Genomic DNA, 20667 nt, shown 5'->3' on the forward strand with positions numbered 1-20667 from the left:
CTCAAGGTCGATTACGTATTTCCTGTGTCAATCTTAAGTATAAAGGTTAAGGTTGCACTGTGCCTGTGCTCCACCATTAAACTGAGTAAATTCTGTCAACAGCTTACACAAAATTCCTAAATATCTAAACATGGAATTATGGTACGTATGAGAGATGTCACCTCCCCCAGAGTTGACTTCCTCTCGGTATGAAGTAAGAGGACGTAATAATGTACCAGTATGATTTGTATTTAGAGTTACCACTATTGCATCAGTGCTGTAAATCCTGTTTGTGGTTGCTGTCAAACTGAAACTAAAACTTCATATTTTTAGCATAAGTCCATTTCACTGTCACCGATACTACAGTATGTGGTTTCTACAATAGCACTGTCAGCAAACAGGACATTCATGTCAAGAGGCAGGAAAACCTCACTTTCTTCCAGCATTTCTCACGTAGAGACTGATAATTGGAGCAGTGAGAGGAAATACAATTGATGGGAAATATTATTAAGTAAATGTAAACAATGAGACCTCTTGTTCTATAATTTCTGAAAGAACCTAAATCAATCCTGAACACTGTAACTATAAATGTATTGTTTATCAGTCAGTTTGTGTGTCATTTTATGTATGCATCTATGTGTTTCAGGAAGCGTTAATGACCATCCATTTAGGATCAGAAATCTGTAGATGTAAAGAACTTGCCTCTCATTTGTTATTTCCTCGGCATAGATATAGTCGATGCCTCTTCTGACAGTCCATCCCTCTGTCCATCTGTAATCATTTTTTTCAGGGGCATAACTCAACCACCGTTTGATATATTTCAACCCAAATTGGTCCATGTATCAAACAGGACCTAAAGAGGTGTCTTTTGCTATTTACAGTTTCTTCATTTTAATTTTCTTGGTTTCCACTGAAACTTTACATTTCGCAATTTTCGGTCTCAAAAAGGAGGGATGGGTTTCATTTCTGGAGCTTAACTCCAAATCCTTTCAGTATCATTCTTCAAGATTTGTAAGATATATCAAACATAGAATAAAGTGGTGCCTTTTGCTATTTACAGATTTTTGTCATTTTTATTTTTCTTAATTTTTTTATAGATTTGGATTCAAAAGTGATGGATGGGCTTTGTTTCCAGAACTCAAACACCGATCAGTATTTTTTTTTTTTTTTTTGCAAAACTTGTTAGATATATGAAACCAAAGTGTTGCCTTTATCTATTTACATATATTTGTCATTTTTATTGTCCCCAGCTGCAACGCAGAATGGGGGACTATGTATTTAACAGTGTCTGTAGGTCCTGATTCTTGTTAACATGATATCTCATGAACTGTTCCGAATGTCTTCAAATTTTGTGACAACCTACATTGGGGGATTATGCAGACACCATTTGATTTGGGTAACCTTGACCTGGTTTTCAAGGTCACAATGACTGACCACTTTTCAAACTCTTGTTAATGCGATATCTCATGAACTGCTGTACCCAATGTCTTCAAATTTGGTGACAGCCTTCATTTGGGAATTGCGTAGACACCAGTTTATTTTGGTGATTTTGACCTTATTTTCAAGGTCACTTTGGTCTTTGCCCACTTCAAGTTCTTGTTAACGTGATATCTCATGAAGTGTTGTACCCAATGCCTTTAAATTAGGTGACAGCCTACATTTGAGAATTAGGTACACACCAGTCACTCTGGGTGACCTTAATGTTATTTTCAATGTGACCACGACATTTTGTCCACTTTTTGTACTTATGTTTATGGGATATCTTATAAAACATTGCAACCAATGTCCTCAATTTTATGACCTGTTAAGGTCTGGGGTTGAACAGACCATCAGCAACCCATGCTTGCCATAAGAGGCGACAATGCTTGCCATAAGAGGCGACTCACAGGATCAGGTGGTGAGGCTTGCTGATTTTGTTGATACATGTCATCAGTTCCAATTTCACTGATCAAGGCTCATCCTGTTGATCACTGGGTTGTCTGGTCCAGACTCTATTATTTACAGACCATTGCCACATAACTGAAGATGAATATTTTCTTGTTAGTTCATAGTATTAGATTGGAAATATTTCGATGCCAGTGCTGACAGCGACTGTCTTTGTTTTTCCAACTATTGACTCCATATGAAGGCGAGCTACAGTACATCAGCCATTATTCACGTTGAATAAGTATGGTTACAGATGTTCAGGAATAGAATGCTTTCATCCATCAATCCTCCATCCTCCAGATGGCCTTACACATATGTCATCTGTTTTATTCCAAGAAATTGTGTTGTATTTCAGGCCATGGATGAATATTATGAAAAAATTAATGATCCAACCCAAAATGGTGCAATCTTCATGGCTGTATGTCGGGGAAAGGTGAGATTCTTGAACTAAAGAGAAAATATTTCAAATATTATACATACAATGTTGTGTGCTTTTCTGATCATTGATTAACCTTGGAGAGGCAGAAGCATAAAGGTCACTGCTTGTGTGACCTTGTACACGGAATGAGGAGATCATTCAGTCAACTTGAATTTTCAGTTTTGGACGCAAAATTTCTGGGATTTTAATAATTTCCTGGGTTTGGCGTTAGCATCTCTTCATTTAGCTGCACGAGCTCATTCAAACACAATGACATTTAGCTCTGTACATCTATGGTGTTTTCATTATTCTTCTGTCAATGCTCCAGGTGAGCGAGGGCTTGGACTTTGCTGACAACAATGGTCGGGCTGTCATGATCACTGGCTTGCCGTTTCCCCCCAGGATGGACCCTCGCATTGTCCTGAAGATGCAGTTCCTGGATGAGATGAAGAGGAATGTTGGTAGTAAGGTGAGGCACTTAACTGAATGAACAGCAAGATGTTATTGCCGCCAGGGGCATCGTGTTTGGTTGCATACCATATGGCCTTCAGTCTGTGTTGTAATTATCTTAGAAATGTGTATGAAGTGCACCTGACGGGAATGAAATTAAATGCTGGTTTATATAGGGTGCTGGATTAGACAATGCCAATCATTTTCCAACATGGCTGAAATTAACGCTCATCAGTTTCTCTATGTCTGTAATGCCTTTGATCGGTTGTAATTGTGCCACAAATTAAGACAATGTTGATGACACAAATATTGAGTTTAGGTGTTAAGACTGGTGTTTTGTGTTTAATTCACAGTTTAGTGACTACTTCCTGATAATCTTGCATGCCAAGAGGATTAATTAGTGTATTGGGTTGTGGGTGCTTGATTGTACTGCTCATAACCATGCTGGTTAAGACAGACTGGAAAGACATACAGCACTCAATGTCGCTAAATGAAACTTTTGAATCTACTGATCTGCAGAGCCTGAGTGGCCAGTCCTGGTACCGTCAACAGGCCTCCCGGGCTGTCAACCAGGCCATCGGTCGGGTCATCAGACACAAACAGGACTTTGGGGCAATTCTGCTGTGTGACACAAGGTATGTCTCCACTCTGCAACTGTTCCTGAGATATTTGCTAACAGAAGGTGTATCTCATCTATGTTTTTATATTATTGTTTGTAAAACATTCCCTTTCAGTGTAATTGTCGTTTTGAGATCTTTGAATATATTTTATGGTCATGTTAAAATTTTACAAATATGTATTTCATTAGATTTTTATTTTTAAGCCTTTAAAAAGAAGAGACGGAGCATTATGAGGCCTTTGTTTAGAAGCAAGTGTGACTGCGTTGAGTATTCTAATCTGGGGCATTGTTATGTAGGTTTAGCTCGGGTGAAGCGCTGGCCCAGCTGCCTGTATGGGTGCGACCTTATGTGAAGAAACCCTTGAACTTTGGACATTCCATAAGAGACATGATGGCTTTCTTCAAGACTGCACAGAAGTCTGTGAGTAAATGAACTTTCATTTCCTCCCTTTTGTGACTAATGTATGCATGGTCATCTGACAGTCCCTATGGTTCATTAGTGAATGCATACTAGACTGAGTACAGCCATCACCAAGATAAAGCTAATATCAGCAGTGTGCCTTATGGCCATGTCTTAGTTCTGAGTCGAGACACAAACTGCTCTGATAGTTGTGAATAATTACAGATGCCAGCTCCCAGCATTAAAAAGAAGTCAATTCACTCTGAGGCTTCTGGCTGTCAGGGAGCCTACTTCATGCCCACATTCTCAAGGGGAGCCAGTCAAGGGAAGATCAAGTACGAGCAAGCACGAACTATCCCATTACACGTCCCAAGTCTCGTGGCAAGTACAGGTGAGGCATGGTTTGTGTTCCTGCTGTCAAGGCAGGTACAGGTGAAGCATGGTTTGTATTCCTACTGTCAGGGCAGGTACAGGTGAGGCATGGTTTGTATTGCTACTGTCAGGGCAGGTACAGGTGAGGCATGGTTTGTATTCCTGCTGTCAAGGCAGGTACAGGTGAAGCATGGTTTGTATTCCTACTGTCAGGGCAGGTACAGGTGAAGCATGGTTTGTATTGCTACTGTCAGGGCAGGTACAGGTGAATCATGGTTTGTATTCCTACTGTCAAGGCAGGTACAGGTGAATCATGGTTTGTATTCCTACTGTCAAGGCAGGTACAGGTGAAGCATGGTTTGTATTCCTACTGTCAGGGCAGGTACAGGTGAGGCATGGTTTGTATTGCTACTGTCAGGGCAGGTACAGCTGAGGCATGGTTTGTATTCCTACTGTCAAGGCAGGTACAGGTGAAGCATGGTTTGTATTCCTACTGTCAGGGCAGGTACAGGTGAGGCATGGTTTGTATTCCTACTGTCAGGGCAGGTACAGCTGAGGCATGGTTTGTATTCCTACTGTCAGGGCAGGTACAGGTGAGGCATGGTTTGTATTCCTACTGTCAGGGCAGGTACAGGTGAGGCATGGTTTGTATTGCTACTGTCAAGGCAGGTACAGGTGAATCATGGTTTGTATTCCTGCTCTCAAGGCAGGTACAGGTGAATCATGGTTTGTATTCCTACTGTCAAGGCAGGTACAGGTGAGGCATGGTTTGTATTGCTACTGTCAGGGCAGGTACAGCTGAGGCATGGTTTGTATTCCTACTGTCAAGGCAGGTACAGGTGAGGCATGGTTTGTATTCCTACTGTCAGGGCAGGTACAGGTGAGGCATGGTTTGTATTCCTACTGTCAAGGCAGGTACAGGTGAATCATGGTTTGTATTCCTGCTGTCAAGGCAGGTACAGGTGAAGCATGGTTTGTATTCCTACTGTCAGGGCAGGTACAGCTGAGGCATGGTTTGTATTCCTACTGTCAAGGCAGGTACAGGTGAAGCATGGTTTGTATTCCTACTGTCAGGGCAGGTACAGGTGAGGGGTGTCTTGTGTTTTTTGTGTGAAGGCAGGTACAGGTGAGGCATGCCTTACATTCCAGACGGTACCTGCATGTATTCCATACACATCTCATATCCCATTTTCTAAAAGATGGATAGAGGTACATAATACATAATATCCCTAGTATTGTCCAGACGTTCCAGAACAGATGCTTATGTTTAGTGGAATGAAAACTATTTGGATATTGTGAATTTTGTTTTTCAGGGAACCAGACTCCGGCATTCTCCCAACTCAGTCAGCAGTACAGGAGCAATGGAAAGTCTCCCCAATCCAGCACCAGGCAAACCCTGCTCCAGGCCTTGGAACATGATGAGGTAAGGGATGTAACTCTTCTCTAACCAGCTGCAGATATCTTCTCCTGACCCTTGATGATATGAGGTAGATAAATCTCCTCAATCCACTACCTCAGGGTCTGGGATACATTGAGGCAAAGAATATAACAATCCTCAATCCTGCATGCCTTGATATATAATAAGGTAAGGGAAATAACTCTTCCAGCCTGCACAACTTTACTGCCCACAGGGTTTTATGGCAGTGTTCCTGGGATGTATTAATTTTCTCTTGTGAGTAAGTTTAGCTTTATGCAGCACGCAGCAATATTACACGGGGTTGTAAATTATCGAATCTGGACCAGATTATGAACATCGATCTACATAATTGCTATATGATAACAAGTCAGTGAGCCTGACCACCCGATCCCATTAATCGCCTCTTTAGGACCAGCGTGGATTGCTGAAGATCAGTTCTAACACAGATCTTCACAGGTGCATTGATTTTTTCAGTCGCATTAGCTGTTACACATTACACATATTTTTGGATATTGTAGCAGGTATAACTTTCTATTGGTTGCCTTTTTCTTCTAAAACTTGCTTCTGAATCAACAAGTTCAATAACACATTTTTATGTTGTATTTCTTCATGTTGGCCTTTCAAGTGCTATGTACAGGATTAATCTCCCCTATCCGTACTGTGGAAAACTTCATAATGTGGCTCATGTGCACTAAATTGAATGCTTGTAATTACAGCGTGAACATTCTCTCTGGATAATGGTTGACTTAATCTGTGGTTTCCACATACACATACAGAAAATGAAATGACAAGTTTAGCACTAAGGCATAGCTATCTCTTGTGGTGTAATCCTAACGTAACCTAACCTACAGAGTTACCTCCCTTGACGCTATGTCATCCATTGTTTGTCACAATTCACACAACCTCACAATTGATGAACACATCATGTCAGAGAGTGGAGAGAATATATGAATTGGTCCCCTGCAAGTCAACTTATTGGGATTTGACTGCATGTGTACTGTGCTGTCAACAGGAGACTCTTCAAGTTTAGGCTACTGTCGTTCAGAAAATCAGAAAAGTCCATTTCTATTCTGTCATCACGGCACCAAGTAGGGATTCACAGATACAGTCGATCCGGATCCGGATGTTTTGGTTTCACTCGAAAATCGTCTGGATAGCGAGACATTCGGTTAACTGGATCAAACAAGCGAACTTGAAAATTAAGTGAAAGCAAAAAATTTACATGTACTTATATCAATAAATCAACAGTCAATAGTAATAACAGTGAATCATCATAACATATAAGTGTACCATGCAATTTTATACACACAATCCTGAATCCAGAGTGAAAGATTTTGGTGTTAAGGATAGACCTGAAAAGGTTTTTGGATTTTGTGTTTCTTGGTTCAGATGGCAGAGTTTCATAACTGGGGAACCTGTGAAGGGCCAGGTTAGAACATTGCCCTTCATTAACACATGCATGTTGTAGGTGACGACAAGATTGGATGGTCAGGTTTACTGACTTGGTTGACACATCACTGGTTCCCAATTCAGATCAATGCCCATGCTGTTAATCACTGGATTGTCTTGTCCACACTCAATTATTTACAGACTGTTGCCATATGGTTGGAATATTGCTGAGTGCTGTGTAAAACTAAATTCACTCAAATGCAGAAGGCCTTGTCAGACATTTAGAAGAAGACAAAGACTGATTATGGAGAACCCCAGATCTAGTAGACACCAGATTTCTTTGGCAATTTGTTACTACAATATTGCAGTCACAATATCTGCATGTTGGTCATATTCAAACAATGACAAATGTTTTACTCTCGATGGCACTGCATTTTGAAAACATGGTTTATTGTACTCATTACGTTTATTATCAGCAGTAGTCTTGTCTTTAGTCAAGTAAGTGAGTGAGTGAGTGAGTTTTAGTTTTACGCCGCACTCAGCAATATTCCAGCTATATGGCGGCGGTCTGTAAATAATCGAGTCTGGACCAGACAATCCAGTGATCAACAACATGAGCATTGATCTGCGTACTTGGGAACCGATGACATGTGTCAACCAAGTCAGCGAGCCTGACCACCCGATCCCGTTAGTCGCCTCTTACGACAAGCTGAGTCGCCTTTAATAGCAAGCATGGGTTGCTGAAGGCCTATTCTACCCCGGAACCTTCACGGGTCTAGTCAAGTAAGAGAAGTGGTTGCTTGAAAATATTGGAATAGATATTAAGGTTGATGTATTCATCGTATTCAGCTTGATCTTGGGAGAACGTATCTCAGCCTAGTAAAGCTAGGATTCCGTGTGTACGTATTGTCTTTGTAACTGCATGATGCATAGTGCGTGTAACGGGTCCAGTTCTATGAATACACATATGAAGGCTATGTCCTGCAATAAATCTTGTATTCCTGGAGATCGTACTGACCACAGCTGCTGTCTACAATGCCACATTGTTTCTCTTGGAGAACTAACATGATATGAAGATATATATATTCAAAATACCATTCCTTTCTTTGTCATTGTTTTCCTGAAGATTCATCCTTAAAACATCTTTGTGGTCTATACTGGATGTATCGTAGATGGATTGATTGCATCTAACAAGTTCCTTGGCATTACACAACTCGTGTGCGATGAAAGCCATGTGACAGTAGGAAAATGCCTTTTGAATCCCCACTTTATCTGCATGATGTGTATTGAGATGCAGCAAGTAATGCCATGGAAACAGCTATTTATGTATTAGCATTAAGTGTTGTTTAATCACTACACACAGTGCATCACACACTCATTAACCCGTCTTAATTGGTCTTTCAGTTTTAAACCCTTACCATCACATGCCTTTTTTCTTCTATATTTTCAGAAACATGTTGAGGATTCCAGTGTTGCGTTTGACCCCCAGGTAAGGCTTGTCATGTGACCTGTGTTCTGATCCCAGACTCCAGGGGTGACAGTCTGCTGCAGGTAGCACCAGTGGTAGAAGCAGAGATAGCAACCGTTTTGGTAGAATAGATGTTTGAACCAAATCTTACAAATATGATTACACTGAATACAATATAGGTTTTTATCAAAACACATGCACACAACATGTTGGTTCAAAACTCTGTGTCTGAAATACTATGATGACAATACAGAGTTTGATGCCACCCAAGAAGTTTCTATACTTTGAGATGTAGAACTGAACTTCTTAGCAAACCTGTCTCACCTTTAGTTGGACTGTGTAAATTTGAGATGAGAAGGCAGAAAGGCTGTTGTGTAGTTTTGTGTGATGAGTGGTGTGTTACAAGCATCTGCTGGTCAATATCTCATATGATGCGTGGCATCAACAAAACACAGTGGCTATTATCCTTGACCCGCAAGGATAAGTTAAGTAAGGTTTGTTGTTTATTGCACCCTAACTGGATGTGAGTAACAACAGGACACAGATAATTTGCTTTCTGTTATTTATTCTCAACGTAAGCATCAAAGGTAATGTTTCACGTATGTAACAATATATTACATACCGTTACTTTCGTAGGATTTACATACACAGCATATACAGCGTGTGTGCGTGCGTGCGTGCGTGCATGTGTATATGGGCCCAGATCCTCAAGTATTTTTGTTTGAGAAATCAACTACAAGTATCATGATAAACTATCATTTGCAACAAAATCACAATCTTTAATTTTCAGTATATTTTTGGTCTCTAAGACAGAATTTATGTAATGTTTGTTCCATAGTTTGTCTGCTCAACAACCTGAGAATTTTGTGAATAGTTTTGTATTGATTTTTGCTTTGAAGAACGAATAAAGTCTTTTTTTTTTTTACTCTTTTAATAACATAAAATATCTGACGAAAAACAGTCAGGGCATTATCTTAGCAATTGACACTCAAAATTAATATGATAAAGTTGAAGCTATAACATTTCTTTGTCCTCATTAAAGAACGAATAAACTCAGATTTTTTGTACTCTTTTAGCCATTTCATACGGTTGTGGTTAGTCTTAAGTAGAACACCAAGTTCATTCTTAAAAAACTTGTGGTTAATTCATATCGAGCGATTTAAAGTTGCCAAAAAGTCGTCTGCTTCTCTCTCACCCTGCCAATGAAACCACAGACGGGGTAAGTAATTTGCAGCCAGAGCACTGCAGCAAACCGCAGTGAAATCATGCAAGGGACGCTTTTCAGTTAGTTGTATAGAATATGTCTTAGAAACCCATCATTTTGCTTATTTCGCAACGTTAACAAAGACATGTCGAATCCTTGCAATTCCATCAGTTGCTCCCTGGGTTCGTCGGGTGATGGAGTCACCATGCACAGATTTCCACCTGATCCTGCAGTTCGTGCTGAATGGGTTGTTAGTGTGAAGTGAGTGTTGTGGAAGCCCGTTCTGTATAAATCAGATGGCTTGCTTCCAAGATAGAAAACGCTATTAAAATATGTTTTCATTGAGTTAAAAAAACAAAACTATTTACTAGTAGTAGTAAATAATGGATGACCAAAGGGATTTTGCATGACACAACTTGTAACATAATGATTTCTTCGTCGGAAGCAAAGTTGTGGTCGATGTGACAATAATATTGGAAGTAGTATTATACTGACATTCACCTCGCTTCCAAGAGTTAAATTCTTACATTATAAGCAATGTCATGCAAACTCCTATTGTCCATCAATCAAATACATATTTTGCTACCAGTAGACAGTAGTTTAGGTTCTGTGACTGGGTGAAAACAATCCTAAATAGAATTCATTCTCAGACTGGTGGATTTTTTCGGGCAGCGCCATTTTTTAAAATCATAGGGTCATGGACGCAATACAGTTTGAGATTCAGTTGGATTGTGGTTTGTTTTCATCAAGTAAGAAAATCAAAATTACTTTCTACTCATAGTCAAATACCTATTTGAATCATGACCAAAAGCATTTTGCATGACACAACTTGTAACATTACAACTTCCTCCATGAAAGCGAGATGGGGGTCAAAGTGACAATATTGCGCAATAGATTTCTTTCTACATTCACGTGGTCAGCGTTCACTCACCAGAATGTAGACACTAGTCAATGTACTTCTTCATATTTGGTCTTATAATCCTAATTAGTTTATTATCATACATGTATGCATGTTGAAACTTAATAAAAAGAAGCGATGTGCTTTTACTTATAGCAAATTTAAAACCGGAATGTAATATCTAGACATTCATAATTCACACACATGCCCAGCTGTTTGTTGTTTGTCTTATTACTTCACAACGAAAACAAAGATTTTGTTGATTGCTACGACAAATGATTAAAAACAAAATGCATATCTTCAAATTAAAACATTAAAGTTATAGGAACAATATCAGGCTATTACGTTGTTCAAGGAATGTATCCATCAATATCTACAAAACGAGTCATATGCCATTCATCTGCAGCTTTTCCAAGTGATGTGTCTGTTAACATGCTAATTTAAGAAAAAGTGATTTATCGTTTCAGGTATTTCACATTGGTGTATAGTTGGTCAGCTAAGATAGCACACCTGGCAACTAAATGCATAATGCCTGCCATTCTTTAAAAAAAAGTAATTTAGTTATCCAAAAATGAGCAATCAATGTATTGCTGTAAATCCTTTGAAAGTAGGATGATGTTATTACACAGGCACTTCACAACAGTATAATCAGTATAGACCAGTAAGTCTACATACATTAACACTATCTTTTGACAAATCCGCTTTGCAGTATAAAAGTAATACATCAATCAGTGTGTTATCGGATGATCATTTGATCGATGTTTATAATAATAAATATTTACTCCAGATAGGAGAAATGCCAAATGGGGACCTTCGTTGGGTAATCTATGTGGTGTTACCACTAATTATACCTGCTATAAATTCATTAACTGACCATCAAGTGAATGATGACAAGTAACGTATTGGTTTATGCCACCTAACACGGATTACAACCTAGCGACACCAAGTGATTTTGACAGAATTTTCTGTGAAAACAAGGGCTGTAACTTGGGACATTTGGCAAAGCAGGAGACAAAACTAAATGATAGTAGATTGTGAGGACATAGCTTTCATTTTTCACAACAGCTATTGCGTTTTCAGGTTTGTACAAATCTGTAAACTAAATGGTTTACCCCCTGAAATGTAGATGAATTCTGCATAGACCCTCATATCTATACCTACTATTATGTCACGGAGACGCACCGCTCTCATTGGTTGAAATTTTGTTTGCGTCTGAGAATTGTGCACTGTTGTCAAAAAGGTTGATTTAAGGTAATTAAAGATTGAAATGAGCAGTTTTAATGATGGGGTTTCATTTTTAATGAAGTCAATTAGTGATTTATGCATTTGCACCCCGCAGTGTATATGTGATCTTTAAAATCGTGATAATAAATTGTCACGCACTTGCACAAAGTGATTGTAGGCTAAGATGATTGGAAGTTACAATCAAAACTTACAATTGGTGCGGACTAATTTGTAAGGAGTTAAGATCATTGTAGTCTGTGATAAAACTGCATTCGAGTTGGTAACTGTTTCAGGCAAATAATCAGCTTTTGGTTTGGAGATTGCTTTACTATTGCATAAAACTGTATGATTTGCCTCGATACTTCAATAACATGGAGATGCAGTGTCAATGTAATGTCTGAAACATCGTTATCGGTTGGGAACCACATAAATATCGAGTCAACATCATAAAGTACTATTCCCACCCCAGTTCACTGTTGGAAGAAGTCTGGAACAGCATACCTTTTTTTGATTATCAACGAAATGATAGTAACAAAAACTGTGCATGCGATTAGCAATAGCCATGACCTTGTCAGTAACTGAAGGACAACTGATCTTAGTTTGTACACAAGATGGGAGTGGTTTCCCTTGGCATGTTATGTTGTTGCCATAGAGTCTGCCCTGCCCAATGTGATTAATGTTTTGACATCTCAGAGCTTCACATGTTGTATTAAGTGAAGGATTTTGTCTTAGTTTGTAACTAACATGATCAACAATTAGAAAATGAGCAAAAAAAAAAGTTTCTTTCTCATTCTTACATCTAAAATTGATAAGAGATGAGGGTTTTTCATGTATGCATTTTAAGAGATAAAACAAGCGTTCATGAAGTAGGAACATACACTTCCTGAGGCAATTGGAATTTATGTGAAAGGGATTTTCACAATATGAAAATATAATTATGAACAAAATAGGGTTACATTTAGGTGATATATCATAAGGAAATTTTGTTGAAATTTTATGTTTTAATTTTCTTAATGATTATGTCACTAAATCTAGACCCAAATCTCTGAATGTGTTTTTCTCTATTTCAATATTTTCATAAAACTGGTGTTTCTGTGGTTGCAATATCACATTCTTAGTTCATAAATCAAGACATTTGGAATGTAGGAAAGCATAAGTTATCTTACACGTAATTGTTTCTGTTAAAGATTTTTTAAATTTTTTTTTTGCAATCGAAGTGCGATTGAGGGAGGAACAGTAACCAGTTACACTTCTAATTTGGACAGCATGCTATGTGCACTTGCACACAACTATAGAGAGGAGTTTGGTTTTAAGTAATTTCTACCTCCAACATTGAAGAGTTAAATCTTAGTTAAGATCACAATCTTAAATCCATGCCGTCTTACAATCGTCTTTGTGCATGTAGATAGGGCAGTTGTATGGTGATTGTAAAATTGAATTGTAGGGGCCGAAGACTGATTGTAGCAAAAACTGCTTTGTGCAAGTGGGCCATGGAGCTGTCTATCTGGAGTTGGTCACCGTTAGTTGATGCAGGCAGGAGATTGTGTCCTGGTGCTGTCTATCTGGAGTTGGTCACCGTCAGCTGATGCAGGCAGGAGATTGTGTCCTGGTGCTGTGTATCTGGAGTTGGTCACTGTTATATGCAGCTGGAATAGGTTTAGATAAGCAAAGCTAAATCTCAGAAACCACTCCTCAATAAACTGTAAATGTAATATAACGTGTTGAACTTCCTACAACCAGCGAGGTGGGTGTTCAGTGCCACTTTTGAACAGTGTTACTGCAATATGGCAGAGAGCTCTGATGCAGGCTTTCTGATGTTGACCTCTTTTGTGAAAACCCACGGCCTTAGACGTGTTGCTGACACACCAAGAAATGGGTACAATGACATAGTTATGAAATATGCTGCTTTCTACAATAATTTATACATGGAGCAGACAATGTAATATTGTTGCCTGCTCTGGGTAGGGCCACAGCCAGTATGAAGGAACCCTCCTGTAACTTAGATATCATCTGTAAAGCAGTGTTCTCAATGTGTGTTTCCTGTGTTTTCTGCTAGGCTGTGTCCTCATGCATCATGGGATATTACTGCCACTCCTGGGCCCGATTCCTCAAAACAAATTGAAGTCCGAGTTTTGACTTAAGTTCAAGTTTTTGCTCAAATCTGAGAAAACACAGGAACATGCATTTTCCAAAATGAATGGAAATCAGTATAAAACGCAGACATGGTAGACAACCTGAGTTTGGTTGACAGATTTCTTCAGTTGTTTTGACTTTTTTGTTTAAAAATGTGCAGCTGAGTTTAAAATTCAGCTGACAAACTCAGTTTGAGATTTGAGTGAAAACTTAAGTATGTTTCGAGAAATGGAGGCCTGAACTACACTGAGAATCTTCTCACATTGCTGGAATGATGAATGATGACCCAGTGTTACCAATGATGACATACGAATGTAATCTCATTTTGTCATTGCCTTGTGTAATCTCTTCAGATGCAAATGGAACAAAATATGAATGTGCATGTGTGAAACATTATTACTGGTACTGTTCCAGTCATGACCTTGAACTGCTATGGACTGGACAATTCTCATGTCTTCTGTCCTCACAGAAGCACTATGTGTCCTCAGATGTGATGTACAGACCTATGCCAGTTATTTTGGGACACTTGACATAATTTCCATAGACTTACATGTTATTTCAGTTATTTCTTAAAGTGAGTTTCAAATGGATCTTTGCAAAATTTGACAGGCAAATGTGAAATAACCTGTGCTCTGTGCACATAATTTCAGGTCAATTTCTGACTACTGTTTGACTAATGAAAACATATTTATCAACTTACATATTACAGCTTCCACAATGCACAATCCCATGGGCTGCCACGTTAACTGAGTTCTCAGAACTGCGCATATGTTGACTTGTTGCCATTCGATAAATAAGCTCAGAAAATTAAACAGAAATTTTGTGATTGCAGGTAAGACGATGGGGTGAATTTGACCTCGATCTTATGAAAATTAAATTTGTGAAAATTATTTATGCAGCACTGAATTAACATCTATGGAAATAATGTCAAGTGTCCCAATATAACAGGCACGGGTGTGTATGTTCCTGACCTAACCATACAGACCAAGGATGGGCTATAAATGTCAGTGCATGTGGTGCTTGTTTAACATGTAATATATTTAGAATAAAAAGTTCATCGCCACAGAGTATAGGTTGTGTGATAGGGAAACAACTAGCATCATTTGATTCAGTACTTTTCATTATGAAAACAAAACCATCATTGAAACGCATTTGGAAAACAGGCACTTTTCCTCTCCAACAAGTTACATTCTTTTGAAAAGTGAACATCAGAAATGACTGGTACATGGATATATGATTGTCATTTTTGACATGTGAAACTAAAGACTAAAAGTGTTGTATAAGTAGGATAAAACAGTGCCATCATTTCTTTAACAATATTTTCTTTAAGTGTAAATACAAATGATTATGATATCTCTAAATCAGTTATTAGATGAAAATTTCTCTAAATATGGATTTATTCCCATTGATTATAGTCTAACATTTCCACAGCATCACATTTTAGTTTTGAAATAGATTGATACTTAAGTTTTTAAGCAGAAGGGTTGCAGAATACTTATTAACTAAGGTGCACCTTAACTTTACAACAAACATGCACTGGACTTACAAAACTGGAAATTATTCCACACTTTTGGATGGAGATGCTCAAAGCTATGAAGAACCACTTCCCAACTGCATATTCATCAAAGCGAATGAGTGAGTTTATTCATTGTTGTGTGAACAACAGATATAGCACAAGTTGATGTATGAAGACAGATAGAATGTATGACAGAATTTACCACTGTGCTGACACGCTCTAGCACAGGGAAGGTGCTCACATGCAGGTAACAATCAGGCGGAATATCAGACGGAGAAAGATCTGTGCTACATGGCTTTGTCAGTGATTGATGACATGCCTCTCATTGTTCAGTTTATGTGTAGATGCTTGTCTCAGTGGTGTCACTCTGTGTGATTCTATGTGTCAGGAAATGGCTCTGAGTGTGCATGTGTGTACATCAAGGTTTGAAATCAGTGTTTGAGGACACAAGCAATCTTTTTGTTCTGTATATTTTTGAACATCCCTACTTGCTGGGGTAAATACTCCTTTTTGTCCTGCTGCCCAACTAACTCACACACTCACATTACATAAATGGAAACTGACACTGAAATGTGTTTTATATAGAAACAAGTTCCTTCCGTCCATCTGTACATCCGAGCATCTCCAGTACTTTGCCTGAAGTATATCTCCTGAACTATTTGTGATACCTTAACCAAACTTGATACACATATCAAGCATGATCCCTAGATGTGCCTTCTGGGGATCAGAATTTTACTTTTTTGCACTTTCCATGGAAACAAGACTAAAGGCTTTGACTATGACTAATGATGAGGATGTCATCTTGTCCGAAGCAGATCTTCCAAAGTATACAAGCTGTCTTCATTGGACTTGCTTGGCTTAGCTCACAGCATACCTCTTGAAGATTTTTAGGTGTATGGTTGACCCAAAGTATAAGATTGTTTTTGTTCATTTCAAAGCAGAGAAGGTAATAGTTAGTACACATTTTAGATGATAATCACCCAATGTTAAAGATGCAGGAAAAATCAAGGCTTTGGCAGAAGTGACGGCAGCACTGAGGCCTTTCTATCCGTCTTATGGCAAGACTTCTGGTCCATTGCTGTCTGGGATTATATAACATGCTTTCTTTCCCCAGGTTCCAGCAAGTCAGCTAGTCAAACAAAACCCTGCCAAAAAACGAAAGATTGTTATCAAGGTAACGAGAAATATATAAGTGTATAATTTATGTAGTAGATCCTCAGGACTGTGGAGACACTTTATTTCCATGACGTATAGTGGTCCAGGACAGTGTATGTCTCCCTGACTGTAGAGACACTTTGTTGTCATGACCTGTGGTGGACCAGGACTATAGAGACACTTTGTTTCCATGACGTATAGTGGTCCAGGACTATAGAGACACTTTGTTGTCATGACATGTGGTGGTCCAGGACTATAGAGACACTTTGTTGTCATGACATGTGGTGGTCCAGGACTATAGAAACACTTTGTTGTTATGACATGTGGTGGTCCAGGACTATAGAGACACTTTGTTGTCATGACGTGGTGGTCCAGGACTACAGAGACACTTTGTTGTTATGACATGTGGTGGTCCAGGACTATAGAGACACTTTGTTGTTATGACATGTGGTGGTCCAGGACTATAGAGACACTTTGTTGTTATGACATGTGGTGGTCCAGGACTATAGAGACACTTTGTTGTCATGACATGTGGTGGTCCAGGACTATAGAGACACTTTGTTGTCATGACATGTGGTGGTCCAGGACTATAGAGACACTTTGTTGTTATGACGTGGTGGTCCAGGACTATAGAGACACTTTGTTGTTATGACATGTGGTGGTCCAGGACTATAGAGACACTTTGTTGTTATGACATGTGGTGGTCCAGGACTATAGAGACACTTTGTTTTCATGACATGTGGTGGTCCAGGACAGTGTAGGTCTGCGGGACTATAGAGACACTTCACTGCCATGACATGACGGTCAAAGAAACTGTAGGTCTCTGGGACTGTACAGACACTTTGTTGTCATGATGTGTGGTGGTCCAGGACAGTGTAGGTCTCCAGTACTGTAGAGAAACTTTGTTCCATGATGTGTGTTGATTGCCATGACATTAGATCTTGGTTGCCGTAGTTGTGGAACAATAACAATGTTATTCTAAAGGTTCCCCTTCTGAATTGTAGAAGCAGGGAGAGTCCTCCAGTTCCACAGTCCAACCTAGCCAACCTTCCACAGCTGGACATCTGAGTAAGGCAGAAGACTACATCACACAGGTCAGTACTGGCTGCAGTTAAGCTGAATCTTCAGCATCTCCCCTCAGTGATCTTCAGTTACATTGGGTATGCAAAGGTAAGCTATTTGTTCCCACATGTGTATAGTGTTCGCTGTTCATTTTTGGTGTTTTGTCATTGCTTCACCTGAAGATTACTTGTTGTGTAGTAAAGTTGTACACTCTTCATAATCATTTTCATATAGCTTTGATTTTTCAAAATTATATTTCTAGTTTAAATATACCAGTCTTGAAATATTCTATCAAAAGGGAAATTAATGTATGCTTGGAACAAATATTATGTGATACAAATAATTTGGTGGTTCAGATACTGATTTATCCTTCTTATAGGCCTATCTATATAGCAGATTTTTTGCTTAACTTGTCTCCTGTATATGGGCAGTCACAGCACTTTATCTCATGAACTATTTAGTGAGTCTGGAATTGTCGTCCACACCAGAGGATAACACATGACTTTCCCAAACCAACCTCCTGGGGGTCAGTTGCTCACATTTCCCTCGCCAGTGGATTACCTTTCTCGTACTTAAATGAGTCAAGTGAAGGAGAGGTCACATGGACTATGTTAGTTTCAGGAGTGTAGCAAGCCCGAAATGTTCTTACTCGGTCTAAAGTTTCCCTGTGGAGAATCCTGTCTAGTCCAAACTATACCCCAGGGAAGATTTGTCCTAGGATGCTCTTAAATCTTTGGAAAGTTTTGGCAAGGGTGAACTTTTGCTGGGGAAAGTTTGTCCTGGACCAGAGTTTCTTCGGGAAAAGTTTTGGCAGGAGGAAGGTTTGTCCTGGGCCAGAGTTTCCTTGAGGGAAGGTTTGGCAGGGGAAAAGTTTGCCCTGTTACACCGGGTTCAATTTCCCACATGGAAATATTGCTAAAAGCAGCATAAAACTAGCCTCACCCATTTTTATCTCCTTGCATAAAATCTTCATCTATTATCATTTTCAGATAATAAAGTAGGTTCTCTTGACCTTCCTGAAGGTGATGTTTGTGTTTCAGGTGAAGAAAGTGCTCACAGCTGAATCCTACAAAGTGTTCTCTCGGGCTTTGGTAGAGTACCGCAAAACAGAGGACTTGACAAAAGTCACCACAGTCCTAGCTGACTTCTTCACTGACAAGGCAGAAAACTATCACCTCTTCCGCAGTAAGTGACTTAGAGAACACATTCTTGTTATCGCAGTATCTCCTTAAATGTTGTACCCAGTGTCTTCAAATTTGATGACAGCCTGCAGTGGGAATTATGTGATATCTCACAAAACATTGCACCCAATGTGTTCATTTATGTTGACCACCTGCATTGGGTGATTATGCAGACAACAGTGATTTCAGGCATCTTGTATGTGACCAAAAGATTAAATGTAGTAAATGTGTTCTGAATATTTCATCCTTGTTTACTGCCAGGGAACACTGACATCTTAGTGGCAAACACTTGTGTTTTCAGATAGCCTTCTGATAATACACACATCGTGTCTGAAAAATGGAGTTGAGGATTGTCAAATACATATGTACAGTGTTTTGGGGATTTTTTGTCCATGTTTTACATCAGGGATATGATGATACCAAAACTAGGCAAATTGTGACATTTAACAAAACCAATAGTTTGGTTATGTTATTGGGATATGGTTACAGGTAGCTAATGATAAACATATTGTTCCACTGTCTCCCAGTATATTATGTCCTAGTTTTAGTTCTCAATGCATAACAGTAAGAGTTTGATAGTGCAGGTTCAGATCATCTGTAAGACAATACATATCAGAACATAATGCATACATATATTTACAAATAAAGGATGGTGCATGAATATCACCCTCTCTTGATATAGCTGTAGCTGTAGTATGTCATCACCACGACAATTGTCCCTGTAAATTATAAATTATTAGAATTAGTAGCCCCCGGATACTGACGCACATTTTCATATGGTCTGAAAAGAGAACGTTGTGAGAGAATTGCTCTATTGGTGCACTGAATCTACCTATTGCTGTAAAATTCCACAGATTTGATGTTACAGATACACAACTTTCATGACGAAAGCCTCATTAACTAGACTGAACACCAGATGCTATCCTCTTCATGATAAATACAGAAAAAAATCTAAATCAACTTACCCAATACGTGCAGTGCTATAATAGTTCTGCAGAGTTAAGATCCAGCAGTGACCACAGAAGAGAAATGTTAAAGGAAAAGACGTAAGATCTGGTTAGACATGTCAGACATGTTACAGAAACAGTAGACACAATCACTGGCCAAGCTGTGGCAGGACAAAGCAGCTGAAGACAAAGAGAACCTCATGTTAACTTACATGACTACTTTACGTTAGGATTTGTATTGAGTGCTCATGTTAGATAAAAGAGTTTACAGTAGTTCACCAATTATCCACTCAAGCTTAAAATAAAACACATAATACAGTAGAAGCTGTCAAAACCGGCATCTGTCAAAACCGGCATCTGTCCAAACTGGCAAGTTGTCAACACTGGCATAAAATCTCAGCCCCCATCCATAGCTTGTACATTTATCATCAGCTAGCTCTACAACCCAGCACTTTGTCTAAACTGGATTATTTCTTCAGTTCCAGTGAGTGCCGGTTTAGACAGCTTCCACTGTATTTACATCACTTGCTTGATAACACACTTAGAACTTACTCCTGGATGTTGCTCTCATTGTAACAAAGAGGTTTTCATCCATATTTTGTTATTCTTTATTATTTCTCTTAACTTCAAAGAAAATATTTACATTCTGCTACAATCTGACATAGGCATATCCAGCTTTCTAGGAACTGTCTCATCCAAACATTCCTCAGGCAAGCCTGCCATGTTTGGCTACATTAGGCAGTGTTGGCGTGTCAGCAGTTGTTATCTGTTCTAATCTATGAAGAAACATACAACTTCATGGATATCAAGTCCGTGTTTATTGTATAGAGTGACATTTCAACGTAGAATCTACACCATTATCAAGACATTAGGTCCAGACATTATGCTAATGTACTCCTGCCACCTTTT

The 20667-nt window shown here is 39.0% G+C and overlaps 2 protein-coding genes across 2 annotated transcripts in view; both read left to right on the forward strand.

Annotated features, from left to right (window-relative positions):
• Positions 1 to 20667, forward strand: part of LOC137291418 (peroxidasin homolog) — a 203084-nt gene that overhangs the window by 89932 nt on the left and 92485 nt on the right. The window lies entirely within an intron of this gene.
• LOC137291420 (regulator of telomere elongation helicase 1-like) overlaps positions 1 to 20667 on the forward strand; it is a 94545-nt gene that overhangs the window by 60575 nt on the left and 13303 nt on the right. The window contains exons 21-30 of the mRNA XM_067822754.1: positions 2261 to 2338; positions 2652 to 2792; positions 3293 to 3408; positions 3690 to 3813; positions 4018 to 4183; positions 5478 to 5587; positions 8421 to 8459; positions 16528 to 16587; positions 17573 to 17662; positions 18671 to 18815. Of these exons, the coding sequence (XP_067678855.1) occupies positions 2261 to 2338; positions 2652 to 2792; positions 3293 to 3408; positions 3690 to 3813; positions 4018 to 4183; positions 5478 to 5587; positions 8421 to 8459; positions 16528 to 16587; positions 17573 to 17662; positions 18671 to 18815 (1069 nt within the window). The remainder of the gene's footprint in view (positions 1 to 2260; positions 2339 to 2651; positions 2793 to 3292; positions 3409 to 3689; positions 3814 to 4017; positions 4184 to 5477; positions 5588 to 8420; positions 8460 to 16527; positions 16588 to 17572; positions 17663 to 18670; positions 18816 to 20667) is intronic.

The sequence above is a fragment of the Haliotis asinina genome, chromosome 7 (genome assembly GCF_037392515.1).
Source record: "Haliotis asinina isolate JCU_RB_2024 chromosome 7, JCU_Hal_asi_v2, whole genome shotgun sequence".
Classification (NCBI taxonomy): Eukaryota; Metazoa; Mollusca; class Gastropoda; order Lepetellida; family Haliotidae; genus Haliotis; species Haliotis asinina.